The following is a 27,900-nucleotide window of genomic DNA, read 5'->3' on the forward strand; positions in this document are numbered from 1 at the left end:
GACAGCATAATTGAAAAATATATGGCAAATTTAAAACTGGATGGGGTTCAGAGATAGATGGGAGGGGTTGAAGGTAGCTGAAGGATGGGACTAAAAACAAACAAAATGATAACTATTGTAAAAGATACTGTGTCCATAAAATGTATATAGTATGTACAGTTGAAGTCGGAAGTTTACATACACTTAGGTCTTAGGTTGGAGTCACTAAAACTCGTTTTACAACCACTCCACAAATTTCTTGTTAACAAACTATAGTTCTGGCAAGTCAGTTGTGTCATGCACAAAGTAGATGTCCTAAGTCATTTTTCCCAAAATTGTTTACAGACAGATTATTTCACTGTATCACAATTCCAGGGGGTCAGAAGTGTACATACACTAAGTTGACAGTGCCTTTAAACAGCTTGGAAAATTCCAGAAAATGTCATGGCTTTAGAAGCTTCTGATAGGCTAATTGACGTCATTTGAATCAATTGGAGGTGTACTTGTGGATGGATTTCAAGGCATACCTTCAGACTCGATGCCTCTTTGCTTGACATCATGGGAAAATCAAAAGAAATCAGCCAAGACCTCCACAAATCTGGTTCACCCTTGGGAGCAATTTCCAAACACCTGAAGGTACTACGTTCATCTGTACAAACAATAGTATGCAAGTATTTACCCTATGGGACCACACAGCCATCATACCGCTCAGGATGGAGATGCGTTCTGTCTCCTAGAGATGAACGTACTTTAGTGCGAAAAGTGAAAATCAATCCCAGAACAGCAGCAAAGGACCTTGTGAAGATGCTGGAGGAAACGGGTACAAAAGTATATATATCCACAGTAAAATGAGTCCTATATCGACATAACCTGAAAGGCCGCTCAGCAAGAAAGAAGCCACTGCTCCAAGTCTGCCACACAAAAGCCAGACTACGGATTGCAACTGCACATGGGGACAAAGATCGTACTTTTTGGAGAAATGTCCTCTGGTCTGATGAAACAAAAGTAGAATGGTTTGGCCATAATGACCATCATTATGTTTGGAGGAAAAGGGGGAAGCTTGCAAGCCGAAGAACACCATCCCAACCGGGAAGCACGGTCATGTTGTGGGGGTGCTTTGCTGCATGAGGGACTGGTGCACTTCACAAAATAAATGGCATCATGAGGAAGGAAAATTATGTGGATATATTGAAGCAACATCTCAAGCCATCAGACAGGAAGTTAAAGCTTGGTCGCAAATGGGTCTTCCAAATGGACAATGACCCCAAGCATACTTCCAAAGTTGTGGCAAAATGGCTTTAAGGACAACAAAGTCAAGGTATTGGAGTGGACATCACAAAGCCCTGACCTCAATCCTATAGAACATCTGTGTGCATTACTGAAAAAGGGTGTGCGTGCAAGGAGGCCTACAAACCTGACTCAATTACACCAGCTCTGTCAGGAGGAATGGGCCAAAATTCACCCAACTTATTCTGGTAAGCTTGTGGAAGGCTACTCAAAACATTTGACCCAAGTTAAACAATTTAAAGCCAATGCTACCAAATACTAATTGAGTGTATGTAAACTTCTGACCCACTGGGAATGTGATGAAAGAAATAAAAGCTGAAATATATCATTCTCTACTATTATTCTGACATTTCACATTCTTAAAATAAAGTGGTGATCCTAATTGACCTAAGACAGAGAATTCTTACTAGGATAAATGTCAGGAATAGTGAAAAACGGAGTTTAAATGTATTTGGCTAAAGTGTAAATAAACTACTGACTTCAACTGTATAAGCTGGAAGTTGAAGCCTTAGTGTTATTGTCCATTAGTTTACTCTAGGGTTGGGTTAGGAGGAAAATAAGGAAAAAAATGAGGATTGGAAATGATGCAGACAACTACATTGATAGAAGCCACAATCTACATGGAATATTAAAGCTGATCCACCATCTTGCCTTTCTCTGCCATTTTTCAACTGTTAACAACAATGACATACAGTGGGGCAAAAAAAGTATTTAGTCAGCCACCAATTGTGCAAGTTCTCCCACTTAAAAAGATGAGGCCTGTAATTTTAATCATAGGTACACTTCAACTATGACAGACAAAATGAGAAAAAAACAAACAGAAAATCACATTGTAGGATTTTTAATGAATTTGCAAATTATGGTGGAAAATAAGTATTTGGTCACCTACAAACAAACAAGATTTCTGGCTCTCACAGACCTGTAACGTCTTCTTTAAGAGGCTCCTCTGTCCTCCACTCCACTTACCTGTATTAATGGCACCTGTTTGAACTTGTTATCAGTATAAAAGACACCTGTCCACAACCTCAAACAGTCACACTCCAAACTCCACTATGGCCAAGACCAAAGAGCTGTCAAAGGACACCAGAAACAAAATTGTAGACCTGCACCAGGCTGGGAAGACTGAATCTGCAATAGGTAGATGTGGGAGCAATTATTAGGAAATGGAAGACATACAAGACCACTGATAATCTCCCTCGATCTGGGGCTCCACGCAAGATCTCACCCCGTGGGGTCAAAATGATCACAAGAACGGTGAGCAAAAATCCCAGAACCACACGGGGGGGACCTAGTGAATGACCTGCAGAGCTGGGACCAAAGTAACAAAGCCTACCATCAGTAACGAAGCCTACCATCAGTAACGAAGCCTACCATCAGTAACGAAGCCTACCATCAGTAACACACTATTGCCACCAGGGACTCAAATCCTGCAGTGCCAGACGTGTCCCCCTGCTTAAGCCAGTACATGTCCAGGCCCGTCTGAAGTTTGCTAGAGAGCATTTGGATGATCCAGAAGAAGATTAAGAGAATGTCATATGGTCAGATTAAACCAAAATATAACTTTTTGGTAAAAACTCAACTCGTCGTGTTTGGAGGACAAAGAATGCTGAGTTGCATCCAAAGAACACCATACCTACTGTGAAGCATGGGGGTGGAAACATCATGCTTTGGGGCTGTTTTTCTGCAAAGGGACTAGGACGACTGATCCGTGTAAAGGAAAGAATGAATGGGGCCATGTATCGTGAGATTTTTAGTAAAAACCTCCTTCCATCAGCAAGGGCATTGAAGATGAAACGTGGCTGGGTCTTTCAGCATGACAATGATCCCAAACACACCGCCCGGGCAACGAAGGAGTGGCTTCGTAAGAAGCATTTCAAGGTCCTGGCCTAGCCAGTCTCCAGATCTCAACCCCATAGAAAATCTTTGGAGGGAGTTCAAAGTCTGTGTTGCCCAGCAACAGCCCCAAAACATCGCCGCTCACCTCTGCATGGAGGAATGGGCCAAAATACCAGCAACAGTGTGTGAAAACCTTGTGAAGACTTACAGAAAACATTTGACCTCTGTCATTGCCAACAAAGGGTATATAACAAAGTATTGAGATAAGTATTTGGTCAATAACAAGTTTATTTTCCAACATAATTTGCAAATAAATTCATTAAAAATCCTACAATGTGATTTTCTGGATTTTTTCCCCCTCATTTTGTCTGTCATAGTTGAAGTGTACCTATGATGAAAATTACAGGCCTCTCTCATATTTTTAAGTGGGAGAACTTGCACAATTGGTGGCTGACTAAATACTTTTTTGCCCCACTGTAAGTGGTGGACATCAACTCCAAAATAATTGATTCCTCTACTCCTTGCACGTTGACTACCAATGTCGACTCCCATCTCTGAGTGTCAAGATTCCTAAGATTAAGTGTTTTTGAAAACGGAGGAGACTAATTAGTTGTGGTACTTCTGAGAACAAAAACACTTGCATCTTTCATAGCGAACTAGCAAGGGACGGAGAGAAAGGGGAGGGGCACAGAATAGGCAGGTCGGCCACCAGGCAGATAGTCAGAACTGTGCACTAGGCCGATCTGCATCTCGCAATAGAATGCTGTATCTCACAATTTCTTGGCTTACAATGTCTCGGAACTTCAGTAAAGCAGGTTAGCATCAATGAATAGGCTACAATATTTTGATGAGTGAGATGGAAGACTTCGCTCTCACACACTCACACACAGTATCTGGGCATGTGCATGGGTTTTCATCACGCTGTTCAGTGCGGTAGCGAGGGCACCAAAACAGAGGAGAAGTTGAGCCTCGCGCTTCACTGCTCTTACTTGTAACGGAAATTGTCCTACTAGGTCTATGTCGTTTGTTTTCTGCATCTACATCATATGGCTGAGTCTACCTTTCAATTACCCAACTTTCCCCAGGCCTTTATAGCCTTTCGTCTAGTTAGGCTATAACACAGAAAATAATGTTTTGTGAACTACACTGTGATTGTAGTTTTTTAAATATTGTGTAAAAAAATATATATCGTGTCATTTTTTAAAATATTGAGTAATTTAAGTGTTTTGGTTAAGTATTTTTCTTAACGTTAAGGATCCCAGACTAATATAAAGAGGGTGCGATTCCAAGCATCCCAGTCATTGAAACCCTTGATGAAACAGTGTCAAAGTCAGAAGACTTACCTGCAGATTGGAGAGCAGAGTGTCACAGTCAGGCAGGCAGATGCCAACGGGAAGCCCCACTTTGGCAGGGCAGCGGAACTTATCGTTGATTTTGAAGGGAACGTCATCAAGGTAGCTAATGGGTCCTGGAAAAACAGTTTGAGAAGGCGGCCTGAATGAAAATTACACCAAAATGAGCAGACGGATGGAGAAAATGAAGAGGCAGAAAGAGACACACACTCACCATTGTTGTGGGTATCAGACTTCCTCGCAGCCATTTAGAGTCTAAAACACACACAGGGCTCATGAGTGGACGCAGTGAAACAAAAACAAGATATCAAACACCACATCTACCATTACAACTGTATCCCTGCCTGTCCATACCTGACCAGAGTTGCATCATGCTAAGGTTACAGGTTTTGGATACATAAAAAATAAGCACATCTCATCACATTTGAACATTGCTAAATGACATAAATGCAGACATTTATCTAGAGCAATGCATTCAACTAAAGTTAGGCAACATCAGGTAACACCACATATCACAGTCACCTTTTTATTTTCTTTATTAAAACTGTAGATGTTTCAACCGTCATGTTGCCTATATCAGAATGACTATAAGGTGGCGTGCTTCTGGTGAGCCCACCCTCTCCCAAAAAGCTCAAAGACAGCTAAGCAAGCCCCCCTCTGTGCAGACAGTGGCATGTCCCCGGGTGCACAGGGCCAATTAAGGCTGGGCAATATAGCTAAAATAACACATACTGTCAAATATGTGAAAAATAGTGTGATGACATATTTAATGGTATTTTGTGTTTTTTAAAGCTGCAATATGTAACTTTTTGGGAAACCCAACCAAATTCACATAGACATGTGAGTTATAGATGTGATTCTGAATGAAAGCAAGTCTAAGAAGCTTAATCAAGCTCGACGTCTTCATTACGTCATTATCTTTTGCAGTGGTGGTAGTGGACAGAATGTGGTCGGATCATCACATAATCAGCATATATATTACACTTACAGAATTTCCACGTGGACGAGGATATTGGAAATTTAAATCAAAGTCTACTGGATGATAACTTAGTTAGATATTATTATGTCCTAGTTATAAACAACGTTTTCCCGACATAACATAGGTACAGCAGATCCCCTTATTGTATGGGACACTTTTAAAATGTACCTTTAGAGGCCATGCAATTCAGTACTCATCTATAAAACAAAAGCAATTTAGATCAAAAGAGTCCATATTAACAAAGGAAATTGAAGGACTAACTGTACAGTTAGATAGAAATAAAACCTGCACCATAGAGGCACAGAATAAGTTAGAGGAAAAACTAAAAGACATGGAGGAACTTATTCAAGAAAGATAGTGTAATATATTAATCAAATAAAGTGAACTGGATGGAAAATGCACCAAATTCTCTCTCAATCTTAAACATATAAATGCTACCAAAAAAAATGTATTGAAACTTGTTACAAATGGAGTCACGCATGAGTCACCAAATTATATTTTGAAAGAGGAAGTACTTTAAGAATATGTTTTCGTTTCAGTCTCCATCTCCACTAACCGAAGCGAATTGAATGGATTTTTTCCCTATTAATAATTTAAAATTAACATCTGTACAGAAAGACTCATGTGAAGGCCAAATTACAGAGGAGGAACTTCTTGATGCAATTAAAGCCTTGAAGGCTGGGAAAACTCCAGGGCTGGATGGCATACCAGTGGAAGTATACCAAACTTTTTTTGATATACTCAGGAGGACTATTATTATCATGTTTTAACCATTTAAAAATATATGGTAAATGGATGGTGTTAAGAGATAGATGGGAGGGGTTGAATGGAGCTGAAGGGTGGGACTAATAAAATATGATAACCAATGTAAAACATACGGGGTCTGTAAAATGTATATAGGTTCAGAAATGTTTAAAATAATAGTACAGTTACAAAGAGAAATCAAACTGGATAGAGTCAGAAATAGAGGAAGGACTAAAATCAAACAATATCACTATTGTAAAATAGATTATGTCTGTAAAATGTGCATAATATGAAGGTAGAAGCCTAAGTGTTATTGTTTATTAGTTGACTCCAATTGGGGGAGGGGTGGTAGGGTTTGTGGGGAATAATAACGGTATATTTTTTTTAAATTTAAAAGTGTGTACAGTTGAAGTCAGAAGTTTACTTACACATATGCTGGAGTCATTAAAACTCGTTTTCAACCACTCCACAACTTTCTTGTCAACAAACTACAGTTTTGGCAAGTCGGTTAGAACATTTCTTTGAGCATGACAAGTAATTTGTCCAACAATAGTTTACAGACAGATTATTTCACTGTATCACAATTCCAGTGGGTCAGAGGTTTACATACACTAAATTGACTGTGCCTTTAAACAGCTTGGAAAATTCCAGAAAATTATGTCATGGCTTTAGAACCTTCGGATAGGCTAATTGACATAATTTGAGTCAATTTGAGGTGTACCTGTGGATGTATTTCAAGGCCTAACTTCAAACTCGAAGCCTCTTTGCTTGACATCATGGGAAAATCTAAAGAAATCAGCCAAGACCTCAGAAAAAAAATTGTAGACCTCCACAAGTCTGGTTCATCCTTGGGATACATTTCCAAACGCCTGAAGGTACCACGTTCAACTGTACAAACAATAGTATGCAAGTATTAACACCATGGCACCACGCAGATGTCATAACGCTCAGGAAGGAGACGCGTTCTGTCTCCTAGAGATGAACATACTTCGGTGCGAAAACTGCAAATCAATCCCAGAACAGCAAAGGACCTTGTGATGATGCTGGAGGAAACCGGTACAAAAGTATCTTTTGCCACAGTAAAACGAGTCCTATGTTGACATAATCTGACACCATCCCAACCAGAAAGCACGGGTGTGTCAGCATCATGTTGTGGGGGTGCTTTGCTGCAGGAGGGACTGGTGCACTTCACAAAATAGATGGCATCATGAGGTAGGAATATTATGTGGATATATTGAAGCAACATCTCAAGACATCTGTCAGGAAGTTAAAGCTTGGTCACAAATGGGTCTTCCAAATGGACAATGACCCCAAGCATGCTTCCAAAGTTGTGGCAAAATGGCTTAAGGACAAAGTCAAGGTATTGGAGTGGCCATCACAAAGCCCTGACCTCAATCCTATAGAACATTTGTGTGCAGAACTGAAAAAGTGTGTGCGAGCAAGGAGGCCTACAAACCTGACTGTGATGAAAGAAAAATGTGATGGGAATGGAAATGTGATGTAAGAAAAGCAGAAATATATAATTATCTACTATTATTCTGACATTTCACATTCTTAAAATAAAGTGATGATCCTAACTGACCTAAAACAGGTCATTTTACTAGGATTAAATGTCAGGAATTGTGAAAAACGGAGTTTAAATGTATTTGGCTAAGGTGTATGTAAAAATTCCGTCTTCAAATGTATGTATACACACACACACCACCGTTCAAAAGATTGGGGTCACTTAGAAATGTCAATGATTTTGAAAGAAAAGCACATTTCATGTCCATCAAAATAACATCAAGTTGATCAGAAATACAGTGTAGACTAGAGGTCGACCGATTAATCGGAATGGCCGATTAATTAGGGCCGATTTCAAGTTTTCATAACAATCGGAAATCGGTATTTTTGGGCGCCGATTTGCCATTTTTCTTCTATTTTTTTACACCTTTATTTAACTAGGCAAGTCAGTTAAGAACACATTCTTATTTTCAATGACGGCCTAGGAACCGGTGGGTTAACTGCCTCGTTCAGGGGCAGAAAGACAGATTTTCACCTTGTCAGCTCGGGGGATCCAATCTTGCAACCTTACAATTAACAAGTCCAACGCAATAACGACCTGCCTCCCTCTCGTTGCACTCCACAAGGAGACTGCCTGTTACGCAAATGCAATAAGCCAAAGTAAGTTGCTGGCTAGCATTAAACGTCTTATAAAAAACAATCAATCATAATCACTAGTTAACTACACATGGTTGATGATATTACTAGATATTATTTACATTTACATTTAAGTCATTTAGCAGACGCTCTTATCCAGAGCTAGCTGATAGAGGAAAATATGGTTGAAATGACTAATTATGTATACATTCCAATCAGAAACTGACTAGTCCAAATGCTATAATGTACTGTACATGTGAGTTTTCCCTCTTGCTCCTTTTCCCAATTGTATATAATGTAGTCAGGAGTTAGTAACAATGTAGGTCTGTTCCTTAGTTCATTCAGTTGTACAAATCTCTAGGTGGTGGGAACGGGCCATCTCCAAATGGTCGGGAATGTTGATTTATGCTGACTGGCCTTGACTTCGTGCTGATAACGCGAAGGCTTGAGAGCTAGAGGGGCCCTCTGTTTGTGAAACAGAACGTTTGGAAAACGCTGACGTCATTTTCAGTTTATAACCTGTGGAAATGTGTGTAAGCATTCAGTACTCTCTGGAATTAAACGCTCTTACCTGGCTTTTGAGACTGGTCTCGATCTACTTCATGCATAATTAATGAACTTACACATCATTAATGAATTAGAAAAGAGTGCGAAATTGGTTTTGGCAATTAAAGCATAAAGGAATTTAGAATTCCTCTATCACTAGCGTGTCCTGTGTTGCATATAATCTGACTGAGCATACAAGCATACAAGTATCTGACTGAGCGGTGGTAGGCAGAAGCAGGCGCGTAAACATTCTTTCAAACAGCACTTTCGTGCGTTTTGCCAGCAGCTCTTCATTGTGCGTCAAGCATTGCGCTGTTTATGACTTCAAGCCTATCAACTCCCGAGATGAGGCTGGTGTGACCGAAGTAAAATGGCTGGCTAGTTAGCGCGCGCTAATAGCGTTTCAAACTTCACTCGCTCTGAGCCTTGGGGTGGTTGTTTCCCTTGCTCTGCATGGGCAAGGCTTCGATGTAGTGGCTGTTGTCATTGTGTTGCTGGTTTGGAGCCCAGGGAGGAGCGAGGGGAGGGACAGAAGCTATACTGTTACACTGGCAACACTAAAGTGCCTATAAGAACATCCAATAGTCAAAGGTCAAATGGTATAGAAGGGAAATAGTCCTATAATAACTACAACCTAAAACTTACCTGGGAATATTGAAGACTCATGTTAAAAGGAATCACCAGCTTTCATATTTTCTCATGTTCTGAGCAAGGAACTGAAACGTTAGATGCCTCACAAGTCCTCAACTGGCAGCTTCATTAAATAGTAGCCGCAAAACTCCAGTCTCAACGTCAACAGCGAAGAGGCGACGACACACCGATACCATAGAGGTTAATATCAAACCATCTGTAAATACCAATAAAGTTGTTATATTACAAGGCAAGTTGGTTTAGCCACATAAAAAGACAGGAACCGTCCCGCTAACCATGATTGGCTGATGTGCTGGACGTATTGGTCTGCCGTGTAAACATCTTCTGTCTATAAAATGAGCTGCTTGTTGTCAGTAGATAATTATTTCTAAAGATATAACTTTAGCCATGGAGAACGGCAAAAGTGTTGCTATGGCTCTCAATAACATTCCTGCCCTGAATTTATCAGGCGCTATCGAACAAAGGTCAGTGGGAAAAGGTTGTGATGGACTACTTTCTGGAGGACAAGCTTCCCATGCTGGCTCTCTCAGACTCTGAAAATGAATCAGACCATGTGAACCAGGGTGACTTGACACAACGGGCCAAGCAAGCTGTACAAACAAAACCGGAAATGACACAGGACGACTTATTCAATAAAAGGGGTTGCAGTCTGAAAGGGAAGTGTTCATCCATGTATACGGGTAAGAGTCTAGCTACAGTTTCAGACATTATGCGTTTCTAATTTTGTCAGAAGGTTGTTTTCATTGCACGTTAAAGCTTACTGTTAGCTAGCTAGCTGACGTTAGGTGTCTGGCTCGCTAGCTAACATTACGTGCATGATCTATGGAGTAGTATCTCGAAGCCATTCGCATTGCTAGTTATAGCCTAATGTTAGCGAGCTAACATTGGACCCATTTGGTTAACTTTAGCTAGCTATGACAAAATGGTTTGTATTGCTAGTACTCTATAAATTGGGATGATGGTTCATTGTTTAGCTAGCGAGCAACACGTCTAAATAAAAAGACTCCACTTGATGATAACATGACCCCTCAAATTAGCCAGGTGTGTGATGGTGATTACAGCCATCTATTGTATCTGGAATCTGTCTTTCAGCATCAATAGAACACATCTGACCGACCATCCATACAAGGAGAATGGTCTAATGCCTCCCATCAAAAAAGAGAGCTGGCCCAACCAAGCACTTGTTCAGAGTGAGCGGTCTATCTAGCTGAAGATGGTTGCTGACTGCAAGACCACCTGTCAAGACCTACAGTTGTCTCTGGGTGGGCCCTACTGAACCAGCAAGGAAAGAAATCAGGATGCATTTACAGCTTTGATTTTGCTCAACAAGTAAGCAATATGTCCTCCTTTATACTGACTAATGCACACAAAATATAAACTCAGCAACAAAAGAAACGTTCTCTCACTGTCAACTGCATTTATTTTCAGCAAAATTAACGTGTAAATATTTGTATGAACATAAGATTCAACTGAGATGATCTGAAAAAGTTCCACAGACATGTGACTAACATAAATGGAATAATGTGACCCTGAACAAAAGGAGGGGGGGTTAAAGATCAAATGTAACAATCAGTATCTGATGTGGCCACCAGCTGCATTAAGTACTGCAGTGCATCTCCTCATGGACTGCACCAGATTTGCCAGTTCTTGCTGCGAGATGTTACCCCACTCTTCCTGCAAGTTCCCGGACATTTCTAAGGGGAATGGCCCTAACCCTCACCCTCTGATCCAACAGGTCCCAGACGTGCTCAATGGGATTGAGATCCGGGATCTTCGCTGGCCATGGCAACACTGACATTCCTGTCTTGCAGGAAATCACACACAGAACGAGCAGTATGGCTGGTAGCATTGTCATGCTGGAGGGTCATGTCAGGATGAGCCTGCAGAAAGGGTACCACATGAGGGAGGAGGATGTCTTCCCTGTAACACACACCGTTGAGATTGCCTGCAATGACAAGCTCAGTCCGATGATTCTGTGACACACTGCCCCAAACCATGACGAACCCTCCCCTTCCAAATCGATCCTGCTCCAGAGTACAGGCCTCGGTGTAACACTCCTTCCTTCGACAATAAACGTGAATTCGACCATCACCGCCGGTGAGACAAAACTGCGACTCATCGGTGAAGAGCACTTTTTGCCAGTCCTGTCTGGTCCAGCGACGGTGGGTTTGTGCCCATAGGTGACGTTGTTGCCGGTGAGGTCTGGTGAGGACCTTCCTTACAACAGGCCTACAAGCCCTCAGTCCAGCCTCTCTCAGCCTATTGCGGACAGTCTGAGCACTGATTGAGGTATTGTGCGTTCCTGGTGTAACTCGGGCAGTTTTTGTTGCTGCCATCCTGTACCTGTCCCGCAGGTGTGATGTTCGGATGTACCGATCCTGTGCAGGTGTTGTTACACGTGGTCTGCCACTGCGAGGATGATCGTGACCATGCACATGCTCCAGCAGTCTGGACCTTCACTTCCTGCTCACAGGCCACACCAAGTTTGCATCCCCCCGACTGATGCATCGGCCTCATCAAGCAGCACTTCAGAAATTTCCAGGTTAACACTGAGATTGCTGGGGTTGTGAAGGACAGCACTGTGGCAGGGGTCAAAATCCCACAGCTGATTGGACTGGAGGATGGTATGGTGCTGGTGGAAAGCTATGGCTGGCAACAACACCTCACTTCGTACTTCAGGACGCTGCCACAGATCAAGCAGTACCAGCACTTCAGGCGAATATCATTTTCATTGCGTGAGGTTATTCTTCTTATCTAAACTTGGGAGGTGAATTGATGTTTGTAAAGTTATGATTTCAAATTATTTAGAGTGATTTCCTGTTTTACAGCTTCAATGCACTGGATGGAGCATGGTGTTGTCTCCAAGGAGCGTTTGGACTCAGTCGGGACCAGGTTTCAGCTGCTGCGCAACGCTGACATCCTTCCTCCCATAGATGGTCTGCATGTACAAGCACCACCTGGACTGGACACAGCTAGACAAACGTATCTTTTTGAGAAGATCATGGAATTTTGCGATGAAGAGGCGATGGACATCTCAGGCCCTGCACTAAAGTCAAGGGCAGGACAGAAACAGGATCTCCGAATATAGATCCCTTGTTCATCCGTGGTTCAGACAGACCAGTTCATCACTGGGGGCGAGTTCCCAGTCATCATCACTTTATGCAGTGCCTCTATTCACATGGCTCTCTCCTAACACACATGGTATGCTACAATTTCTCTTTTGTCCTGCTGCTCAGCCACTTTTCCCTTGATATAACTACCTCATCTACCATATCACTGATTTCATTATTTATATTGTTCTTGTACACACGGTATATTATGTTCTTTCTCTACTGGCATTGACACTATTTTTGATTTTGCTACTATGCAAGGAACCAGTTCGCTGTACCATTTACACATTCTGTAGAGACCCATCCACTTAGCAAGATGCGTCTGGGGGTTATAGCATATCTTTCACAAGACCCATCAATTTAGACAAGTGCGTCATCTAATATTTATAAAACATTTTTATCTGGACACTTTGTTTACCTGAAATTGTTCCCTATTGCAGGCTACTACTTTTACCACTTAGTCTTAAATCTTTACTACACTACTCACTGTTTAGTACATGACCTCACAATCCTTAAAGAGATGGGTGGGGCTGGCTTAAGAGGCTGTGAAGAATGCTGAATGGGTGTAGACAAAGAAGAGCTCTACAGTAGGTGTACCAAAATATTCAAGAGCCAAAGTGGGGGTTACAAGTTTATCAACTTTTGAAGCAGAATAACTTTCCCATTGTTCCTCAAATGCAGTGTATGATATACCATTTTGTAGCTCTGTGTCTCTGCTTTTATCCAATGTAGAAAACACAATTTCAAATTTTGCTACATAAGACCGAACCAAGGCGGCCGGTCACATATAGTAGGCAGCACTATGAATACATTGTTGTTTGACATGACAAATGAATAAGCCAGATTGTCCTACCCTTCCACAATAATACCTAAAAAAGGTGTTGGTCAGCATTTCCCAGGGGACCCTATACAATGTTAAATACCCCTTCATTGTGTTGCTAGCCAACATAGTCATGCTTTGTCTATTCCGCTTTGATTTAGAAGATACTGTACTGCACCAACAACATGCTGATCGAGGCCTACACCAGCACTCATAATCAGGCTGATATCAGATAAAACCTATCTGACCTATTACATTTTAGCTAACTAGCTAGCTAGCCATCCAACTAACTAACTAAAAATCATTAGAGGCAAACATGATTTATTGTTAGTCTTTGCAAGTTTGTGACTATCTGTATGCAGAGAGTACGATACAAACTAAGTGTCATTATAGAACGCTTTGAAAGCAGCATCGTCGTCACCAACATCTTGTTGCGTTTGACCATGCAGACTAAGTGAACGGCATGTGAAGTGCTCGAGCAGCACCAACAACTGCTCTCCTTTAGTAAAATGGGTCAGGGCTTGTTGTGGGAAGCGGCATGCAGGCAATGATGTATACAGTGCATTCGGAAAGTATGCAGACACCTAGACTTTTTCCACATTTTATTACATTACACCCTCATTCGAAAATTGATTAAATAAAAAGGTCCTCAAATCTACACACAAAACCGCATAATGACAAAGCCAAAACAGGTTTTTAGAAATTTTTGCAAATGTATTAAAAAATAAAACAGATGATAAACAGACACGATTTGGAAAGGCACACACCTGTCTGTATAAAAAGGTCCCACAGTTGTCAGAGCAAAAACCAAGGATTGTGTCAACGCACAGATCTGGGGAAGGGTTCCAAAACATTTCTGCAGCATTGAAGGTCCCCAAGAACAAAGTGGCCTCCATCATTCTTAAACCGAAGAAGTTTGGAACCACCAAGACTGTTCCTAGAGCTGGCCGCCCGGGCAAGCTGAGCAAATCGGCATGACAGACCGCTTGGAGTTATCCAAAAAGGCACCTAAAGGACTCAGACCATGAGAAATAAGATTCTTTGGTCTGATGAAACCAAGGATGAAACCAAGATTGAACTCTGATCTGGAGGAAACCTAGCACCATCCCTATGGTGAAGCATTGTGGCAGCATCATGCTGTGGGGAGGTTTTTCAGCGGCAGGGACTGGGAGACCAGTCAGGATCGAGGTTAAGATGAAGGGAGCAAAGTACAGAGAGATCCTTGATGAAACCCTGCTCCAGAGCGCTCAGGACCACAGACTGAGGCAAAGGTTCACCTTCCAACAGGACAACAACCCTAAGCACACAGCCAAGACAACGCAGGAGTGGCTTTGGGACATGTCTCTGAATGTCCTTGAGTGGCCCAGCCAGAGCCCCGACTTGAACCCGAACGAAATTGTAGCATCATACCCATGAAGACTCGAGGCTGTAATCGCTGCCAAAGGTTCTTCAACAAAGTACTGAGTAAGGGGTCTGAATACTTATGTAAATGTGATCCATTGAAAGAAAAAAAAACATGCAAACATTTCTAAAACCTGTTTTTGCTTGTCATTATGGGGTATTGTGTGTAGATGGGGAGGGACAAATTAATCTGTTATAGAATAAGGCTGTACAATGGTTCGCCCTTTAACTTCTTCGATATAGGGGGTGCTCTTTTAATTTTTGGATAAAAAAACGTTCCCATTTTAAACAAGATATTTTGTCACGAAAAGATGCTCGACTATGCATATAATTGACAGCTTTGGAAAGAAAACACTGACGTTTCCAAAACTGCAAAGATATTATCTGTGAATGCCACAGAACTGATGCTACAGGCGAAACCAAGATGAAATTTCAAACAGGAAATGCCCCAGATTTTGAAGGCGCTGTGTTCCAATGTCTCCTTATGGCTGTGAATGCGCCAGGAATGAGCCTACACTTTCTGTCGTTTCCCCAAGGTGTCTGCAGCATTGTGAAATATTTGTAGGCATATCATTGGAAGATTGCCCATAAGAGACCACATTTACCAGGTGCCCGCTTGGTGTCCTCCATCGAAATTATTGCGTAATCTCCAGCTGCGTGTATTTTTCCATTTGCTTCAGAGGAGAAACCCAACTGCCACGAATGATTTATCATCGAATAGATATGTGAAAAACACTTTAGGATGATTCTAAACAACGTTTGCCATGTTTCTGTCGATATTATGGAGTTAATTTGGAAAAAAGTTTGGCGTTGTAATGACTGAATTTTCTGGGTTTTTTCTTAGCCAAACGTGATGAACAAAACGGAGCAATTTCTCCTACACAAATAATATTTTTGATAAAACTGAACATTTGCTATCTAACTGAGTCTCCTCATTGAAAACATCCGAAGTTCTTCAAAAGGTAAATTATTTTATTTGAATGCTTTTCTTGTTTTTGTGAAAATGTTGCCGGCTGAATGCTAGGCTTAATGCTGTGCTAGCTATCAATACTCTTACACAAATGCTTGTGTAGCTATGGTTGAAAAGCATATTTTGAAAATCTGAGATGACAGTGTTGTTAACAAAAGGCTAAGCTTGTGAGTGAATATATTTCTTTCATTTCATTTGCGATTTTCATGAATAGTTAACGTTGCGTTATGGTAATGAGCTTGAGGCTATGATTACGCTCCCGGATACGGGATTGCTCGACGCAAGAAGTTAAATGTTGCAGCGTACTGCAGCGCAACTTGCATGATGCCGCAGAATTCTATGGCAGGTTATTTAAGTGTGAACCACTGGTACCATTAATGCTAGTCGCTCTGGATAAGAGCGTCTGCTAAATGACTTAAATGTAAATGTAGTTAGACGACCGGAGGGCATCTATGAGAAGCATTTTATAGCCATCAATAGTGGCTGTACTAGAGAATTTAAAACCAAGAACATAGTATACAGGACTGATGTTGCTGAATTCATTTGATAAATATTATGGTGTTTTGATTCCAAGAAAATGAAAAGCCCTCGGTTTACGTTAGGATGGAACGGAAAATACGGAGCTGTACAACGTGACAGTCGGGAGTAGACTACAGTACTTGGCTATTTAGCTAAAGAATCCCTGTGTCGTGCGGGCATGCGGGAGACCGGGGTTCAATTCCCCAGCGGGGAAGAAGGAGTAGGCTGTCCTTAAAAATAAGAATTTGTTCTTAGCTAACCTGCCTAGTTAAATCAAGTTTACACTAAGAGCATAACATTTCTACACCCTAATTGAAGTCTAACCAATACCCAAACGGAGAACAGTGAAAATAAAATTCTCATTGATTTATCAAGACCAGTCACCATGATTGTCTCAAAGCAGCACGAAACTGTGCTAAAATAGTTGTAGGCTATTGCTTCAAATACACTGCTCAAAAAAATAAAGGGAACACTAAAATAACACATCCTAGATCTGAATGAATGAAATATTCTTATTAAATACTTTTGTCTTTACATAGTTCAATGTGCTGACAACAAAATCACACATTTATCAACCCATGGAGGTCTGGATTTGGAGTCACACTCAAAATTAAAGTGGAAAACCACACTACAGGCTGATCCAACTTTGATGTAATGTCCTTAAAACAAGTCAAAAGGAGGCTCAGTAGTGTGTGTGGCCTCCACGTGCCTGTATGACCTCCCTACAATGCCTGGGCATGCTCCTGATGAGGTGGCGGATGGTCTCCTGAGGGATCTCCTCCCAGACCAAAGCATCCGCCAACTCCTGGACAGTCTGTGGTGCAACGCGGCGTTGGTGGATGGAGCAAGACATGATGTCCCAGATGTGCTCAATTGGATTCAGGTCTGGGGAACGGGAGGGCCAGTCCATAGCATCAATGCCTTCCTCTTGCAGGAACTGCTGACACACTCCAGCCACATGAGGTCTAGCATTGTCTTGCATTAGGAGGAACCCAGGGCCAACCGCACCAGCATATGGTCTCACACCAGCATAGGATCTCATCTCGGAATCTAATGGCAGTCAGGCTACCTCTGGCGAGCACATGGAGGGCTGTGCGCCCCCCCAAAGAAATGCCACCGCACACCATGACTGACCCACCGCCAAACCGGTCATGCTGGAGGATGTTGCAGGCAGCAGAACGTTCTCCAGACTCTGTCACGTGCTCAGTGTGAACCTGCTTTCATCTGTGAAGAGCACAGGGCGCCAGGAGTGAATTTGCCAATCTTGGTGTTCTCTGGCAAATGCCAAACGTCCTGCACAGTGTTGGGCTGTAAGCACAACCCCCACCTGTGGACGTCGGGCCCTCATACCACCCTCATGGAGTCTGTTTCTGACCGTTTCAGCAGACATGCACATTTGTGGCCTGCTGGAGGTCATTTTGCAGGGCTCTGGCAGTGCTCCTCCTGCTCCTCCTTGCACAAAGGCGGAGGTAGCGGTCCTGCTGCTGGGTTGTTGCCCTCCTACGGCCTCCTCCACGTCTCCTGATGTACTGGCCTGTCTCCTGGTAGGGCCTCCATGCTCTGGACACTACGCTGACAGACACAGCAAACCTTCTTGCCACATCTCGCATTGATGTGCCATCCTGGATGAGCTGCACTACCTGAGCCACTTGTGTGGGTTGTAGACTCCGTCTCATGCTACCACTAGAGTGAAAGCACCGCCAGCATTCAAAAGTGACCAAAACATCAGCCAGGAAGCATAGGAACTGAGAAGTGATCTGTGGTCACCGCCTGCAGAACCACTCCTTTATTGGGGGTGTCTTGCTAATTGCCTATAATTTCCACCTGTTGTCTATTCCATTTGCACAACAACATGTGAAATTTATTGTCAATCAGTGTTGCTTCCTAAGTGGACAGTTTGATTTAACAGAAGTGTGATTGACTTGGAGTTACATTGTGTTGTTTAAGTGTTCCCTTTATTTTTTTGAGCAGTGTAGCATTGCTTCCAACTTCAATATGCTCTTTAAATAAATAAAACCTACACCACATTACTCAACACTAGTGAGACTCATGTTGCCTACGGTAGGCCTAGAGTATATCGAAAAATATGACGTGACTCGCCGCCATCAATTACATAGAATATTGGAGAATTCTAAATTAAAACCAAAAGCCACTTCATGGGTCTCCCGGTTTTGGCCGGCACGGGTATAGAACCTGCACCTGTTTGTACTGTGGGAGCCCCCATCCACAAAGTATCAAAAATACAGAGTGTTGTTGTTAAAGGTATATTGTCCTTCTAATAGGCCATAATGGGCTATTATAATACTGTACATGGTGTCCAGGTCAGGATACCCAAAACATTAAAGAATGTTGGTACTTATTTTTGAATGAGCGAGTCACAGCTTTATGTAGGTGCCGGCTATATGACTGTGCCATCAACTTGATTATATATGATGTTATTTTGTTTGAAAAAATACGTAAGTGAACGATTGTAATCTGAATAAAAGGCCAATACATTTATTTCTGTTTTAAGAGGGAGATAAAAACTGGGCCAATTGTGCGCCACCCTAAGGGACTCCCAATCACGGTCCGATGTGATACATAATACTTGTTGTATTATTTGTTTTGGTCTTTTCTGGTGGATTAAATTGAAATTGCAACCAATCACAGCCGGTTGTGATAGAAATACATTTGATGATAAGTTGGCTAAGTTAGAATTCTCCCCCTACCCTCCTTCTAGGCAAGTCTACCGTCCAGCTACCTGCTAATAGACAAAATGGCGTTGTACAACATGAACATGTGTTTGAAAGAGTATTTTCCAGTAAGCAACAATTTGTTCACCATCATTAGACAACTTTGTTCTAATATTTCTGTATTAAGTGATATTTATTCCCATAGTAATTCATTATGGATCCATAACAAAATAAATATCTGCATTTTGAAAGAGTCTTTATTATTTTATTAACGAAAGCATAAAGATGCCATTATTAGTTACATTGTTTTAGTTTGAACGTGCAGACTGGAACTAAGAACAGGCGGGAACGTTTCCCAAGTCAGCTGCATTATTTGTGCAATGTCCCTTCGTGTTGCTCTGTGCTACATAGGTGGGGGTCTACAGTCATCTCATGGGTCTCCCAGTCGAGGCCAGCACAGGTATTGAACCAGCATCTGTAGCAACACAGCTTGCACTGCAATGCAGTGTCTTAGACCATTGCGTCACACGCTGTACAACGTGACCGGTCGGGAGTGGCCTACAGTACTACAGCAAGAGCAAAATAATCCTAACAAAATAAAATAATAAAAACCTTAGTGTAATAGCCCTTTCAGTAAGTAATACTGAAGTCATGCACAATTATCAGTTTCTACTTAGGTTTATGTCACCCATTCATTGTCAGTTAGTGACACAGTAGGACCCAAAACGCATAATCAGTGCTCTAACTCACCCTTGCGCTGGTCTGGAGGAATGAAGTGGTGACGCAGCGTACCGTACTAAACGCAGGGTACAGTACTAAGCCTGCAGCATAATCGCAGAAGTTTTAGTGGAAGTTGAAGTTTTACATACATATAGGTTGGAGTCATTAAAACCCGTTTTAGAACCACTCCACAAATTTCTTGTTAACAAACTAGTTTTGGCAAGTCGGTTAGGACATCTACTTTGTGCATGACAAGTCATTTTTCCAATGATTGTTTACAGACAGATCATTTCACTTATTATTCACTGTATTGCAATTCCAGTTGGTCAGAAGTTCACATACGCTAAGTTGACTGTGCCTTTAAACAGCTTGGAAAATTCCAGAAAATGATGTCATGGCTTTAGAAGCTTCTGATAGGCTAATTGACATATTTTCAGTCAATTAAAGATGTGGATGTATTTCAAGACCTACCTTCAAACTCAGTGCCTCTTTGCTTGACATCATGGGAAAAAATCAAAAGAAATCAGCCAAGACCTCGGGGGAAAAAAATGTAGACCTCCACAAGTCTGGTTCATCCTTGGGATCAATTTCCAAACACCTGAAGGTACCACGTTCATCTGTACAAACAATAGTACGCAAGTATAAACACCACGGGATCATGCAGCCGTCATTCCGCTCAGGAAAGAGACACGTTCTGTCTACCAGAGATGATTGCAAATCAATCCCAGAACAACAGCAAATGACCTTGTGAAGATGCTGGAGGAAACAGGTACAAAAGTATCTAAATCCACAGTAAAACGAGTCCTATATCGATATAACCTGAAAGGCCGCTCAGCAAGGAAGAAGCCACTGCTCCAAAACCGCCATAAAAAGCCAAACTATGGTTTGCAACTGCACATGGGGACAAGATCACACTTTTGGAGAAATGTCCTCTGGTCTGATGAAACAAAAATAGAACTGTTTGTCCGTAATGACCATCATTATATTTGGAGGAAAAGGGGAGAGGCTTGCAAGCCGGAGAACACCATCCCAACCGTGAAGCACGGGGGTGGCAGCATCATGTTGTGGGGGTGCTTTGCTGCAAGAGGGATTGGTGCACTTCACAAACTAGATGGCATCATGAGGCAAGAACATTATGTGGATATATTGAAGCAACATCTCAAGACATCAGTCAGGAAGTTAAAGCTTGGTCGCAAATGGGTCTTCCAAATGGACAATGAACCCAAGCATACTTCCAAAGTTGAGGCAAAATGGCAACCAAGTCAAACTATTGGAGTGGCCTTCACAAAGCCCTGACCTCAATCCTGTAGAACATTTGTGGGCAGAAGTGAAAAAGCATGTGCGAGCAAGGACGCCTACAAACCTGACTCAGTTACACCAGCTCTGTCAGGAGGAATGAGCCAAAACTCACCCAACTTATTGTGGGAAGCTTGTGGAAGGCTCCCCAAAATGTTTGACCCAAACAAGATGTTTTCTGAAGGAAATTGGAACTTTCACGAAGATGCAACTGAGCAGGAAACATCTCAATGAGAAATGCACATTTCAAGCCCAAATCCAAATTTTTTAAAAGTAGGAGTGGTGAGCAATGAGGCTTTGTTTCATCTGACAGAACTCCCCTTAGGACATTAGTGCTCCTTTGACATCCTGGGGAATTGCCTAGTATTTCAGTCCCCAAGAAAATTGGTTGAAATCAGTGAAGTAATGGGCTTTCCTTTTATATCTGCATGACCAGAGCATAACAAGGACAGTGCGCTACTGAAGAACCATATCTGCCATAGTAATTGCACATTCCTCTTTCTGTTCCTGAGGTTCTTTTTCTGTGAAAATGTGTTTTGATTTGCATTTGAAGTCACAAACCGGTAAATTGGTTATTCTGCCGCACGCCACGCCACAATCCTTGGCATTATAAATAGAGGCGTGTGTGTTAAGTGTTCAGATTTGATTGGAGTTTGCGTTGGGTGCTGCTTCGGCTGTATCCTAAGTAGGCTATAGCATTACAGATGTCAACGTGCAATTGATACTGGAATATAAAACAGAAGCAACTGCTCCAATGAATGCTTCTGCCACATACCGAGGTAAAATAAGGTTTTATATCAGACGTTCAATAGAAATTTGCCGTTAGCCTATTTAAACGTTGAAAATGTTAATTCCTCTGATTACTATGAAGGATCTTTCACAAGCAAATGCTTTTGTTAGGGACCGGGCAGATTGCACTTTCATCCCAGTCAAAAAGAACAATCACAATGAGGGCCCTTGAGTGTCTCAGTGATGAGGTTAATTCCACCAAATCATTTTTTAATTAAAAAATATATATATGTACCTTTTAACTGCAAGATCTTTTTGAATGATTGTTACATCAACCTCAAATGTTTTTGAAAAAGCCTGGCCCACTTTTACAACCAACTTTTGACTTGATAGAAATAATCAAATCATAACAATATGGCTAAGATAGTAAATCATTGAACGTTAATGGATTGAATGGACCTGTTAAATGAAAACGAGACCATATGTACTTGAAAAGGCTAAAGACTGGATGTTGCGTTTATACAAGAAACACAACTAACAGGGGAAGAACAATAAAGTTAGAGGGAATGGGTTGACCAGGTATTTGCCTCTTCATATAAAACAAAGACACAGGGAGTAGCTGTGTTGATTAATAAGAATTTACCCTTCTGTGTAACGAAAACAATTATTGAGCCACTGGGACGTTAAGTAGTGGTCCATGGAAGAATGTATTCTGAATCTTGGACCTTGCTTAATGTATATGCACCTAATTATGATGATCATCATCATTTTTATTCTAGATATATTCCTCAAGGTAGTGGAATTTCAGGGAACACTTAGTTTGGAGCGACTTAGATTTTTGTCTGGATCTGATTCTGGATAGCTCTTCAACTAAAGCAACCTTATTGACTAAGTCAGCCAAATGTATTATCATTTATGAAAGACTTCCATTTGAAAGGCACATGGAGACAGCTCCACCCCCAAGATAGGGATGACTCATTCTACTCCTGCCCGCATAACCCAGATGTATTTTTTTCTCCTATCAACACAGGTAACCCATAGAGTTGTGGAAACTTAGTATTTATCCAGAACTATCTCAGATCAAACAGAAAGTGTGAGAGGAGCATGGATTCCAGATGGAGTTCAAGGGACCTATAGATGCCGCCTAAACCCAAGTCTTTTGAAGTAGGCAGAATTTTGTCAAATTATCAAACACCAAATAACGTTTGTCCATCCTCTCCCTCTAGTTTTGTAATATGGGATACATTAAAGGCCTTTCTTAGGGGTCAAATCATTTCCTATACCAAAAGGTCAAAAAGAAAATGCACTTCTGAATTAGAGAATGAAATCCTTTTACTACAGAAATAACACCAAAAATCTGACTCTGAAGAAACATACCGGTCATGGTGAATAAAGTATATAATACCTGAAGTACTTACAAAACTGAAAAGGCTATTTTTAGAACTAGGCAAATGTATTATGAATTGGGGAAAAAAACACAAAGTCTTGGCCTGGCATAGGTCTGGGTGATATGGCCAAAACATCATATTTTGGTATTGCATGTGGATTTATATTAAGATCAAAGTAGAAACATTGTTGTCATCAACATTGTTGTATGTGCTGCATGTACCATGCAGACTGAACGAAAGTGTCTTGTGGTCAAGCAACAACAAATGCGCTCCTTGAGTGACAGGGGGTGGGACTAGGTCTGTGTGGAAAGCGGCATGGAGAGAGAGAGAGCGGAGAGGGATGACCCAAGCAGCGGAGTAAACTATAAAAATGGACGTTATACACAGCGTATCACATTTAACAAATCAAACATTAAAATAGCGTTATAGAAGGTAAAGTAAAAACCAAAGCGGTCCATGCATAAATACCGGTATATAGTCAAATATGGTATACCGCCCAGCCCTAGCCTGGCAGAAAAAAGCTGAGGAGAATTTGAGAACTATCAACACAGAACGTTTCACAACCCAGAAGAGATGATTCGTTCATTTAAACAATACTATTCTAAATTATACACTTCTGATAGAACGGAACCAGCAATGATAGCCACATTTCTGCCTACCATTGAACTACCTCACACAGGAAGAGAAAGCAATTTCCTCTCTACAATCTGGCAAATCACCAGGAGACGATCCTTTTCCACTGTCATTATAACAATTATACTACAAAAAATAAAGATCCTCCGACAATGCTCTTCCTTTAGGCCGATCTCGCTCCTCAATCTGGACTATAAATCCATTTCTAAGGCGATGGCTAGTAGATTAGGACAATGTTTGCCAAACCTGATTAACACAGATCAAACGGGCTTCATACAGAAAAGATCCTCCACCAATAATTTGCGTGGGTTATTCAACGTGATTCACATGGCCAGTGGAAGGAGCGATCATAGTATAGCAGTATCGCTAGATGCTGAAAGGGCATTTGATAGGCTGGTAGGCTGGAGTGGCCATACCTGTTCAATGTCCTTGCTGAATTGAACTTTGGTCCTTCGTTTGTCAACTAGGTGAACACTTTATACCATAAACCGCAAGCCAAGATCACCACTAATGGCATGATGTCAGCCATATTCCCACTCTTTATAGGTAGACAGGGCTGTTCACTTTCTCCACTCCTTTTCGTGCTAGCCATAGAACCCCTGGCGGAGACCATAGTGGACCCTGGCATAAAGGGCTTTCAGGTGGGCCAGATAACGCACAAGATCTCATTCTTCGCAGACAACAGTATTTTGTTCCTCTCGGACCCGACCCCTCAAGACTTCAGACGCTTTTGGGTACATAAAGCTCTATATCGGGTTACAAAGTTAACATGGACAAAAGTGAAATGCTTCCACTGACTAGCTTTGACAACAGCATCTGCGAACGAACAAGTCCCTTCAGATGTTCGCCACAGGGGTTCAAATATCTAGGAATCATAGTTGATAAAGACTTAATGTACAAGCTTAAATACTCTGTCTTGGTTCAGAAGGTGGTGGATGACTTGAATAGGTGGATAGATCTGTCTCTTAAATTATTTGCGAGAATTAGCTGTACTAAGATTAACGTTCTGAGTAAGATTATGTACCTATTTGAATCTTTACCCATATCTCTACCTAATAGTTTCTTTATGTCCCTTAACAAGACCATAAGACAATGTGTGTGGAACAGTAAAACGCCAAGGGCGAGTCTGGACAAATTAACATGGGATTATGGTCTAGGAGGTCTCCGGCTACCAAATTTTAAGATGTATTACTGGGCAGCACATATTAGATTCATTTAATTCTCAACTGAAACTGAACCAGCCCCTTTGTGGACTCAGATGGAAATGTATGCTCTTAATGATGTCAGGAGTAATACTATATTAACAAAAACAAGCAATCCATGTCCCACCCAATTTAGTAAGATCTTGGTATGAAATTCATAAACACACCTGTGACAAAACAGACTCCTGGATTGAACAACTACTCCATGATATCCATGACTCATAGATTTATATCCAGAGTGTACTCATTGTTAATGCAACAATGCCCAAAACCAGATGTATATAAGTCAAGACAGCGAGGGGAATCCAATTTGAATACTACAATTGATGAGGGGCTATGGGTCAGACCTATGCCAAGATAGTGTGTCAGCGACCATCAAATCTACATAGACTTATACATTACAACTTCCTCCACCAACTCTGAAACCTCAGATGTTACATAGATAAAGTGTGAAACAAATCAAAATATATGTTATATTCTTCAAAGAAGCCACCCTTTGCCTTGACAGCTTTGCACACTTCAACCAGCAACATGATTCCATGTGTTATTTCATAGTTTTGATGTATTCACTATTATCCTACAATGTAGAAAATAGTAAAAAATAAAAGGAATGAATGAGTCAACTTGACGGGTACTGTATATATTAGTATATTATTAGTATGAGTATAATTAACCACATCACTGAGAGGGCATGTATAGTGATTGCATTTTCACTCCAGTCAAAAAAACCTAACCAAGAAATCTGCTGGTCCCTAACAAAAACATTTTATTGTGAAAGATCCTTTGTAGTGATCAGAAAGTAATGGAAATTGTTGTCAACTTTTACATAGGCTACCGGCAAATGTCTGTTGTAAAACCTACTTTACCTCGGTCTGCCACATACCTTCCTAATAGTTTGAGCTTCCATCCCCTTGACAACAAATTGTGGACTTAAAATGTACTTTTTGCAGCAGGAGGCTACTATGAACGAAAATAGGCCCCTAGAGATGACAGTAATGTGTTACACTCAGCAAAATAGCTGTAGCCTATATCTTGATGTTTAAGGGCCTGTGGCTATTGGCTACTGAGAAGTTTTTCAATATTGACAAGGCGATGGATTGGATGGGTTGAGTAAAAACCTGGCACGCACATAAACAGAAATGAACACACAAAGTTTAGTAAGTGAGAGGAGCAATACTAATTGCATGACCCACACCACTGTTCAGCAAGCCCAGACCCATCGCCTTTATTATACGGTTACATAAGGCGGCCCCCAGGTACAGTTTGTCATGAGAGGACTCATTGGCGTACCATGGAGTGAGATCTAGCTCGATCAGCCAGAATGTTCTATCTATAAACAGTCAATGCAATGTCCACCACAGCAACATAGCTTAGTGTAGTGTAGTTTACTCAAACCCTAAACAACAAAAACACCTGAAAATTTGAAGTACATAGCTAACGGTGTTAGCTCATCGGGGAAACATTTAACGAGTCATAACGTTACTTGCATGACTCGCCACCTGCATCAGAGGTTAGCAAGAATATCTACAACTTTAAGGTGACAGTTGGGTAATTCATTATATACATCTGCAGTGTAAAGTTAGCAAGCTAGTAGAAAACGTAGATATGATGTAGGCTACAGTGCAGTAAGGGCTAACCCGCTAGCCACTTTGACAGCTAGCTTGCTAGCTCCGCCTGGCCTGGTTAGCTACTGGTAGCGTTATCTAGTTTTGAATGAGTGATTCAACGTAATGCGACCAAGGCAAGAGGGACCTGGAGGGTATGTTTGGAAAACAATTAAATTGACGAGTAGATTAACATAGAGGACGACATATAGTTAGTTAGCAAGTCGGGATGTTAAGTTTCATGACCAGTTAACATTAGCTGGCAAACGAGTAACGACGTTAAATGGATGATATTAAATAACCAAGCTAACGCGCAGGCCTTAACGTTACTTAGCCAAAAGAATGGCACATAGCTAACTAAGTACATAACTAGGTTACGAATACAATCAGACATACAGAACATCAAATGTCCACATCTTAGCTAAATAGTTAGCTATTTAACTAGCTGGCCTGCTGCTGACTCGTTCACTCCCCCTGCCACCGCCCCTGAAAGAAAACTGACATAACATCTTCCACGAGTCCTCTTACCAGTATCTGCTCCGTCTTGCGTCTCCAAAAACGTATTTACACCCCCCGGCAAAAAACACTGTTTTTAAACTTTCTCTAGACAGAAGTACGTTTTTATTGGAATCGAAATCTCTTTCCTGCCTCATCGTTGGACGCCATCTTGATTTGTCAGCCTTCCTATGGTTCCTGTTTGATGTCACATTTTCACATCATGACGACACAGCCGAAGATAAATATTACTGCGTTCAAACCTACTTGGAACTCGGAAATCCGAGTTTTCAAAACAACTGGGAACTCCGACTGGGAAAAATCGATGTGAACGGTCATCCAACTCGGGAACTTGGGCCTAATTCAAGGGCTTCGATTTTCCGACCTGAAGATCACTGACATCATGATCTAACCTCGTATTTTCTGAGTTCCCAGTTGTTTCGGGACAACTGGGAGCTCGGAGATAATCATTTTGGTCAAATCATGAAGTCGGTGATAATCCGGATGGAAAGTCGGAGCTCTTGATAGATGCCAAAGTTTCCGAATTGAAATTCCTAGTTGAATGACTGTTCACAACGGTTTTTTTCCCAGTCGGAACTCTTTTTTTCCGAGTTTCCAGTGGTCTTGAATGTTGTGTTGCTTCCATGCTGTGTTGTCATGTGTTGTTGCCATGCTATGTTGTTGTCTAAGATCTCTCTTTATGTACTGTTGTGTTGTTTCTCTTGCCATGATATGTGTTTTGTCCTATATTTTTATTTAATTAATTTGTATTTTTAATCCCAGCACCGGTCCCCACATGAGGCCTTTTCCTTTTGGTAGGCCGTCATT

General features: G+C 41.5%; 1 protein-coding gene across 1 annotated transcript in view; it reads right to left on the reverse strand.

Moving 5' to 3' along the window:
* LOC115142749 (ubiquitin-associated protein 1-like) overlaps positions 1–27,272 on the reverse strand; it is a 39,143-nt gene extending 11,871 nt beyond the window's left edge. Inside the window, exons 1-3 of the mRNA XM_029682427.2 lie at positions 27,106–27,272; positions 4,669–4,709; positions 4,446–4,570 (exon numbers count right to left, since the gene is read on the reverse strand). Of these exons, the coding sequence (XP_029538287.2) occupies positions 4,446–4,570; positions 4,669–4,702 (159 nt within the window). The 5' untranslated portion in view covers positions 4,703–4,709; positions 27,106–27,272. The remainder of the gene's footprint in view (positions 1–4,445; positions 4,571–4,668; positions 4,710–27,105) is intronic.
* Positions 27,273–27,900: the final 628 nt, after the last annotated feature.

This window comes from Oncorhynchus nerka, linkage group LG15 (assembly GCF_034236695.1).
Source record: "Oncorhynchus nerka isolate Pitt River linkage group LG15, Oner_Uvic_2.0, whole genome shotgun sequence".
Lineage (NCBI taxonomy): Eukaryota > Metazoa > Chordata > Actinopteri > Salmoniformes > Salmonidae > Oncorhynchus > Oncorhynchus nerka.